This window comes from Lithobates pipiens, unplaced genomic scaffold, assembly GCF_037356315.1.
Source record: "Lithobates pipiens isolate NorthernLeopardFrog02 unplaced genomic scaffold, aLitPip1_a1.2 Scaffold_22, whole genome shotgun sequence".
NCBI lineage: Eukaryota > Metazoa > Chordata > Amphibia > Anura > Ranidae > Lithobates > Lithobates pipiens.
Genome location: NW_027507784.1, coordinates 8,470,034 through 8,479,942, shown reverse-complemented (window position 1 = coordinate 8,479,942; position 9,909 = coordinate 8,470,034). Strand labels below are relative to the sequence as shown.

Genomic DNA, 9,909 nt, shown 5'->3' with positions numbered 1-9,909 from the left:
AATACCAAATAATTTAAAAAACCAACTTATTACATAGACAAATCCAATAAACTCATATTTAATTGTAAAAGTGTTTGACATTATTTATATTATATTTCAGTGCATTTAAATGATAAAAATAATGAATAATTGAGTGTTTTACTTCTCAATTAATAATGCATTTTCCTTTAGCCTACCAAAGAAAACAATTAGATTTTCCACTTAAAAACAGACCAAAAGAAAAAACATGCAGTCTAGTGACCTCATTACACTTACCCAGTACAATAAGAATAATAATAATAATAATTATTAATAATTTAATAATCAGGTAACAGTGACATTTCCTCTCTGGCTGTGCAGTGTGGCAGGGGTTTCCACACCACAAGATTGACCAGACATATTAACAAAATCACATTTCAAGAGAAACCGTTCACATGTATCACTTTTTAGACACTGCATTTAGACATTTTCCTAAATATCCAATTTAAATAAAATAGGAAATGTATGTTAACAATCAATACTCACAGGTAAGCACCAATGTTCATGAAGACAAAAGCCGACCTGACAGTGTAAATAAATCTGATTGGATTCTCCTGGAAATTTAAACACTTTAAGAGAAAAACGACCTCTAAGGGACACTCCATTTTCTGTCACTGAGATTGTTGGATCATTCTTGTTGGGGCATCTAAAAGTGATATCATCAGACAAGGATTACAATATTTTTAACAAAATTTAGCTACGAATTTCAATAATTTTCATGAATACTTTCTCTCCTGCAGCAGTTTTCTTGATTTTATTATGTGATTTTTGGGTTAGTAACTAGGAAGGAGAGAGAGGGAACAAGAAAACAAACGGATTTCTTCACCCCAGCCGCAGGCCAAGAAATCCAAGATGGCGCCTGGAGCCGTTCATCAGCCTCCACAGCACACGCAGCCAGCCATCCATCGTCATCCACGGGTGAGTCACGCTGCACTGACCATCCATTGCCATCCTCCCCCCTCCAGTAGCCCTGTGAAACAAAAAAGGAGGATTGGGGAGGAGGGAGAGATCTGGGATGGTGCAGGGACGGTGGGGGAAGAAATGGAGGAATCCTCCTCATATGCCCAGCAGCTAGATGCATTTTTCACATCAGGACAGCCCATCATGGACACCACCATGAAAGAGATGCTACAAACCCTGTGGGGGGCCCTCCAACATGTCAGGGCAGCATTTATGCAATCTACAAAATTAGAAGTGGCTGCAGTAAATAGCAGAGTGTGTGGAGCAGAAAATGGAGGAATTCACATTAGCACATAATGAGCTAGTGGATGCACACTTTGAAGTCGAGGAAGAGATCGGAACCATGAGTCTTAAAGTGGCGGATATTGAAGACAGGGCCCGCAGGAACAACATCAAAATTTAGAGGTCTCCCTGAGTCAGTCAAACCAGCAGAGCTTACTGCGTTCCTTCAAAAGCTCATGATGACAGCCCTACCATCACTAGGCCCTGCGGATATAATAATAGACAGGGCCCACAGACTACCAAAACCATACTTCCTCCCTGACCAGATCCCCAGGGATGTCATAGCAAGAATTCACTTTTACCACATCAAGGATCAAATTATGCACTATGCTAGAGAGCATCCTGCCCTTCCTGATCCCTTTGCTGGAATCTCACTGTTCGCCGACTTGTCGCAAACTACTCTAATGGCAAGACACAATTTGGTTCCGATTACCAAGATCCTGCGTAACCACAAGATCCTCTACAAATGAGGTTTCCCAGCCAAATTACTAGTGGAAGTGCATAATGAATTGCATGCAATCACATAACTAGTAGGGGGAATGAAGCTTCTTCGAAAATGGCGTTTACTACCTGCGAACGGGGAGCCAGTGGACTCTGACGCCCTCCACGACATATATAACAACCACTGCCATAATAGGAGGGGTAGGTAGTTCAACTGCTCAGGATTGTACTAATGTCTAGCATCTTTCCACCAGCATAACCCCTATATCAGGATTGACACATGCATGGTGCCTTCAGACTGCACAGCAAGTGTAAGTTTTTGATCACAAACACCCGTTGTTCGACTGTTCTTGGACCTATTTTTCTTTCCCCCCCTGCTTAAGTTATGAGATGTTTTCCATAACCTGTTATCCGCAAAGGATGTGGCTTGACTGTTTTCAGTTATCAAATGATTCAGTTTGTTTGGTTTCTGTTAATATGTGTGTTTTGAACAGTACAAAGGAAATACTTAATTGGAATCTCTGCATACTGAGCATGCCAGATGCCTCACTTTCAGTTCCTGGACCTACCACCAGATGGCAATGCTGCGCTTCCTACCACAGGAATGAATCTTAAAATGATGACATTTAATGTGAGAGGCCTGAATAGTCCCCACAAATGTAGAGCCCTTTGGAAAATAGCCATGGATGCAAAATGTGATGTCCTGTGTGCACAAGAGACTCACTTCTCTAGCGTTAAACCCCCGAAATGCACACATGCCAAATTTCCGCATGTGATTACAGCCGATGACTCTTCCAAGAAAAATGGGATACTGATTGCTATCGGGGACACAATAACTTTTTCTTTATTGCAGGAACATATTGATCCCCAAGGACGCATTATCATCCTGGTCGCAGAAATGGACCATGTCGCCTACACCCTGGTAAATTTATATGCACCTAATGTAAGATCACCGAAGTTTATCCGCAAGGTCTTCAAAATGGCTAAAAGAATGAAAAAAGGTAGCTTAATTATCTGTTTTGAGTTCAATATGATTATGAATGCGGAGCTAGATGCATCCTCAGTTGCTCATCCTGAGCATTATGTTCAGGTAGAACATGAGTTCGACTCGAACATTGGCTATTCGCCAGTTCGCCGAATAGCGAACAATTTGGGGTGTTCGAGGCAAATTCAAAGCCGCGGAACACCCTTTAAAAGTCTATGGGAGAAATCAAAAGTGATACTGTATGCATGGTATTGTCATAAAAAGTGTTTGGGGACCCGGGTCCTGCCCCAGGGGACATGTATCAATGCAAAAAAAAGTTTTAACCACTTACCGACCGCCTCCTGTACACTTATACGTTGGCACTTTGAAGGTAGCGACAGAGGCGTCATACAACGGGACCCTCCCATTGCGGTGGATCGTCCGGAGGACGAAGCAGGAAAGAAGAAGCCAGAGCTAGATGCCGGAGGAGAAGACCGGAGGAAGAAGCAGAGGACCAGAGGAAGAGCAAGATAGAGGAAGAAGCGGGGAAGAACAAGATGGAGGAAGAAGAAAAACGAAGGAAGACCAGAAAATGCGGGTAAAGAAGAAGATAGTACTTGTAACCCATTACCAATTCGCACAGGGGGGGCCGGGATCTGGGAGTCCCCTTGTTAAAGGGGACTTCCAGATTCCGATAAGCCCCCCGCCCGCAGACCTCCACATCCACTGGGCAAGGGTTGTAGGGATGAGGCCCTTGTCTCCATCAACATGGGGACAGCCTCTCCATTTAAGTGCATGTGACCTGGTATGGTTCTGGAGGGGGGGGGGGGGGCGCTCTCTTGTCACCCCTCTTTCCTGCGGCCTGCCAGGTTGCGTGCTTGGATAAGGGTCTGGTATGGATTTTTGAAGGGACTCCCACACCATTTTTTTTTTTAAATGGTGTGGGGTTCCCCTTTAAATCCATACCAGACCCTTCATCGACAATTCATTATAGCCACAAGTAGTTTTAAATGATTTTTTTCCTTTAGAAATTTAATTTTGCGCTCGGACTGTTCTAAACACGGGAAACATGTGGCACTTTACAGGCATACTGTAGACACCCCCCAGGTACGACATTTAAAGGAATATTTCACTTTTATTGTTCAACTTTTTTTTGCATTGATACTACATGTCCCCTGGGGCAGGACCCGAGTCCCCAAACACCTTTTATGACAATAACTTGCATATAAGCCTTGAAAATTAGCACTTTAGATTATTCATGTTCGTGTCCCATAGACTTTAACGGTGTTCGAACAAATATTTTGCCTGTTCGCATGTTCTGCTGCGAACTGAACCGGGGGGTGTTTGGCTCCTCCCTACTCAAGTACCACCAAGAGGGATTACAGACACTACTCAGCAGTGCATAATAGCTATTCTAGGATTCATTTTTTTCTTAATGATATGTACTGTATACCTTGCAGAAATGTACGGGCTGCTGACATCCACAACATCACATGGTCAGAGGTTGTGGATACCAGAAAACCCCCCCCAAAAGCCACTATAGCGTAACAACACTTTTCTCCTACCGCACCCCAAACCCAAAGGCCGCGTACACACGGGCGGACTGTTCGTCCAACTTTGTCCGCTGAACAGTGTTTCAGCGGACAGTCCGCTCGTGTGTGGGCTTCAGCGGACAGTCTGACGAACAAAGTTTTTCGGAATTTCCGTAAGACTGTCCGCTGAAACTTGGTTTGAGCGGACAGTCCGCTCGTGTGTAGGCTTGTTCGGCAAACGAAGTCTCGCGCATGCTCAGAAAGAATTTACACGGCGAAGGTTGCATTGCAGTGTATCGGACGCCGAATTTCTCGTCCCGTCGTACGTGCCTTTCACGTCATCGCGCAAGTTTTCAGCGGACTGTTCGTTCGTCGTGTGTGGTCAAGTCCGCTCATGCAAATTTTGAACGGACTGTTTGACAGTCCGCCCGTGTGTACGCAGCCAAACTGAATTAGAAGAGAAACTCAAAGAATATTTCCAAATTAATGATAATGGGGAATGCTCCCCAATGACGACATGGTGTGCACATCAAGCGTTCACCAGGAGTACCCTTATACAAAGAGCCTCTAGAGCAAGGGTCTCAAACTGGCGGCCCTCCAGCTATTGCAGAACTCCAAGTCCCATCATGCCTCTGCCTGTGGGGAGTCATGCTTGTAACTGTGAGTCTTGCAATGCCTCATGGGACTTGTAGTTTTGCAACAACTGGAGGGCCACCAGTTTGAGACCCCCTGCTCTAGAGAGAGGAAAAAGAAAATGCAGCACATGTCACAACTTCAAGAGACCATAGGAGAACTTGAATCGAAACACAAGAATCCCACCACCAAGACCACTGAGGTACTTAAAGTCCTCACTTCTTGCTGGGAAGACCTGCGGCAGGAACTTAGGGCAGATTATGACACATACTTTAAGAGAATGAAATTATCATACTACTCCTAAAATAATAGAGCAGGTAAACTCTTAGCTTCCCAACTCAAAAAAAGACAGGCATGCTCCAATATCACGCACATTAAACACCACCATACTAACACCATGTTTCACAACCCTAAAGATATTGCCAATGCATTCAAGGATTACTACGAATCCCTGTACAACCTCAACATAGATAAGCCAACACCCCAGCCCACAGACAGGGAGATCGAGGAATTTCTACAAGGAATTCACCTGCCCTCCATAGACACACTCTTACTGCAAAAGCCGAATACTCCTATCACCCGCCAGGAAACTGAATCGGTTATCAAATCCCTACCTATGCACAAATCCCCCGGCGCGGATGTTTTTTTACGCTGAATATTATAAGGCATTCACCTCCCTCCTCACCCCTGAGCTAGTGAAAATCTTCAACAATGCAGCCTCTTTGGGATAGATGCTCCGAGCTGTAATAGTCACCCTACCAAAACCTGGCAAGGACGCATCGATGTTAGGCCCATATCACTTTTGAATTCAGATCTTAAAATCTACGCCAAAATCTTAGCAAATAGATTAATGGAAATGACCCCCTCCCTCATAGGTTTGGATGAAGTTGGCTTTGTAAAGGGCAGGCAAGCACCAGTTGGGACTAGAAGGATGCTGAATCTTCTGTGACTGGCAGAGTTCACCAGGACACCAAGTACATTTCTAGCATTAGATGCTGAAAAGGCCTTTGATAGGGTCCACTGGGGTTACCTATCCAAGACTTTACACAAATTTGGAATCTCTGGTCTGATCCACTCAGCAATCATGTCCCTGTATTCAAATCCCACAGCTAGAGTTTATTCATCTAGCCTTCTTTCTGACCCCTTTACACTATCTAACGGCACCCGACAAGGATGCCCACTATCCCCAATCATATTCTCACTGATTATAGAACTGCTAGCGGAATATACAATATCAGATCTAACAACACAGTAGAGGGTATCAAAGCAGGCTCTGAAAGCCATAAAATAGGTCTCTTTGCTGACAAAATCATCCTCACTATATCTAATCCAAAATCTTCATTACCACCTATAAAGTCCCTACTACATAGATTTGTACAGGTCTCCTTTTACAAAGTTAACACAACCAAATGCTATGCACTGACAATCAATATACCAAATGAAGAAAAACCCGGGTTAAAATAAATCTTTCCCTGTAACTGGGACCCCCCCTCGATTACATACCTTGGTGTGCAGCTGGTCTCTTCTTCTACAAAAATCTTCTCATGCAACTACCCTCCATTAACAGCTAAAACAGAGGAAGAACTAAGCCAAATCAGTAAATTACACCTCACGTGGTTGGGGAGGATAGCTGCATACCAAATGCAGGTATTGCCCAAATTCCTGTACTACTTCAGGATTTTACCCATCCCCAGAAATTCTTTACACAACAGAGATGACTTTGAAAAAAATCATATGGGGGGGGGGGGCACAGAATTGTTCTAAGCCCACGTACACACGGACGGAGATTTCCGCAACCAAATCCGTCTGATTTTGTCCGTCGGATCTTGTCCGAAACTGTTGCATACACACGGTCGGGCTAAGTTGGCTAAAAATCCGATCATTCAGAACGTGATAACGTAATTTCGTTACGATGGGACTACGTTCAGGCTAGTAGCCAATAGCTTTGATGTAGGAATTTGATCTGAGCATGCGTGGCACTTTGTCCGTCGGAGTAGGCTACACATGATCGGAGTATGTCCGATAGGGGCATTTTGTCGGAAAATGTTACCGGCAAGTTGGAAAACTTGGTCCGTTGGATATATCGATCAAAATGCTCTACACATGATCGGATTAGGTCCGACCGGCCCAGTTGGTCTGGAAATATTTCCAACATGTTGGAAAATTGGGTCCGACGGAGATTCAGACGGAATCAATCCGATGCATACCACACACAGTCGGATTATCTGACGACACGGTCTGATAAGACGCATTCCAACGGATTCTCCATCGCGTGTACGCGGCATTACACAGCTATACAAACCCAAACACCTTGGTGGCATAGGCCTTCGCAAATATACTACAAGGCTGCGGTACTAGGCCAAATGTGTTACCGGTTCTCCTGTCAAACAGACAACCGATGGTCAGATATTGAACGCACAATCACACCAGGACATAATCTCCCACCGCTGGCACTATTTGCTTGCATTCACCACAAACCTAAGATCCCACCTTACCCAACCATACAAGCTACTCTTGCTGCTTAATCAATATGTCACAGGGAGAAAAAAATACATAAGACATTTAATTTCCTTAGACATTAGCAGCACTTTTTTCAACCCACCCTTAAAATATTAGTAATTTTTCATAAAAATTAATATACAATTTTTTTTGAAATAAAATAGACAAAATATTAAAATCCCCACTTTCATTCAAATACAGTTCATTAGCAGTCCATTAAAAAGTTAATTTGTGAGCAACGGTGACTGTGCCAAACACACAAGACTCATGTAGAAAGGTTGCAAGGCGATTCACACGCAGAAAAACCTCCTTCATCACACCCCCTGTGCAGATCCCTGCAGGTAATACACTTACCAGACTCAGCTGGTTTAAGCGCCTGGCAGAGGTAGAGATGAACCTTCTCGTAAAACCCAGTGTCCTAAATGTGTATTAGACTTGTAATCAAAAAATAAACAGAAGCGACATAGCGTAATCCCGTCCAACTCTCATTTAATGATAAAGGTTAAAACTCTAGATAAAGCACTCACAAACAGTCTATTCAGTAAGGCCTATCACTTATAACGTCAAGCGCGCGATCACATCTAACCTTACACCGCACCCGCTGTGTTCCCAGGAAGATCGGGTGCTGCGTAGCGTATCAATAAATGAGAGTAGGACGGGATTACGCCATGTCGCTTCTCAGATCTCTCCTCTACAATGTAAAGCATTAGCCCTTGTACACACGGTCGGAGATTCCGACAACCAAATCCGTCGAAGTAATTCAGACGGATTAATTCCGGAAGAGGTCCGGAAGTGATGTTGCATACACATGGTCGGACAAAGTTGTCGGAAAATCTGATTGTACATAACGTGATGACGTTATTTCGTTACGATGGGACTACGTTCAGGCTAGTAGCCAATAGCTTTGGTCTAGGAATTTGATCTGAGCATGCGTGGCACCTTGTCCGTCGGAGTAGGCTACACATGATCGGAGTATGTCCGATCGGAGCATTTTGTCGGCAAGTTGGAAAAATTGGTTCGTCGGATATTCAAACGGAAACAGTCCGATCCAGACCACACACAGTTGGAATATCCGACAAAACGGTCCGATAGGAAACATTCCGATGGAATCTCCGACCGTGTGTACAAGGGCTAAGTCTGTCCGGACTTGTAGTTCCCCATTCTCAGAACTCTGCAAGGCCATGTGTTTTTTTTTTTTTTTTTATTGTGACAGCAAGACCTCCTGCTAGCTGTAACAATGGGGGATTGGGGGTTGCCTGAGTTGGTGTTACAGTAGCATGTTATATGTTACACCCTGAATAATATGCTACGAAAGGTGAAATTATCCTTTAAATTGTGCATTTTGCTATTTGGACACATTTTTTCCCCCATCGTCTAAAAACAAAAAAGCTTCAACAACAATAAATTGGGTCAAAGGTTAAAAACACATAAGATTCCTTAATTGTCTTGAAAAAGCACCCCAAACAAACTTGCACCACAATAATTTCACTCTTTCCACTGACTCCAGTGATGAAATTCTGCCCCAAAAAATTATCTGACAATTTTTCTGAAATTTTAGTGATGTGAAAATGCCAGTGCCACAAAGTAAATTTAAGGGGCAGCTTTATTTTGACTACAACTGTATAAATGTTGACAACATTTCAGACTCATGCCTACACCCCACTGTTCCTCCATCACCATTCACTTTACACAATGTACCTCTGTGGATTGCAATTGTGCTCAAGTCAGGGATCGGAAGTAGCAACCAGCCAAGTCACCAATAAAATGTATCTTGTAATCCTCATCCCTGAGCTGTACATCTCAATATGAGTTTTCCTAAAAAATGTTCATTCCAGATAGAAAATACAGTGGTGTGGCGCATGCGCAGCAGCTCGATGGACGGACGCTTCCCCTGAGAGCTCCGCTCCGCTCCAGCCTGATACGCCCGCCAGAGCGAACATTAGCGGAAGAAAACCGGCCGGATCGCTCCACCGTCCGCACGAAGCGCAGGGGATCCCGTTCGTATGCCCGGCGGCTCCGCCAGACGGTATTTATCCCGTCAACTCGACCCCGGAGCTCAGGCCTCAGAACGTGCCAAGATGGCGGCCGCCATTTCCCCGCGAGGCCTACCTCAGAATCCAGGCCAATCCGCCGCGGAGATGCAAGGCTGGGACACACTAACGGAGGGACATCATCCTCAGACTGTGAGTGATAATCTGGCTCAGCCATTTCTGTCCCCTGCGTCCACAGAGTCGCTATTGAGTAGAGTGCTGGATGGGCCCCCCACCTCCCCCATGGAGGACATCATCAATACTCCTGATCACCATAGTACTCGCCCTAATACTGCCCAGCATTCCCCTCATGATCTATCTTCTCTGATGAACACCTTTTCTGAGATGTTAGCCAGAGGATTGGCCCAAACTGCTGCTCAAATTACATCCACCATTCAGGCTGATCTTCTCCATTTGGGAACCAGAATTGAAGCTATTGAATTTAAAACAGACCAAATGGCAGCTGTGGCTAATCAAAATACTGACAGGATTCAGGACCTACATGAACAACTAGACTTTGCATACTCAAAAATAGATGACCTCGAGAATA

The 9,909-nt window shown here is 44.3% G+C and overlaps 1 protein-coding gene across 2 annotated transcripts in view; it reads right to left on the bottom strand.

Moving 5' to 3' along the window:
• The window catches only part of LOC144000353 (uromodulin-like), a 206,572-nt gene that overhangs the window by 36,473 nt on the left and 160,190 nt on the right, over nucleotides 1-9,909 (bottom strand). Inside the window, exon 15 of one of the 2 annotated variants that reach the window (XM_077494143.1) lies at nucleotides 505-664. The exons of the other annotated variant lie outside the window; for it this stretch is intronic. Coding sequence (XP_077350269.1) covers nucleotides 505-664 — 160 coding nt within the window. The remainder of the gene's footprint in view (nucleotides 1-504; nucleotides 665-9,909) is intronic. 2 annotated transcript variants of the gene reach the window in all.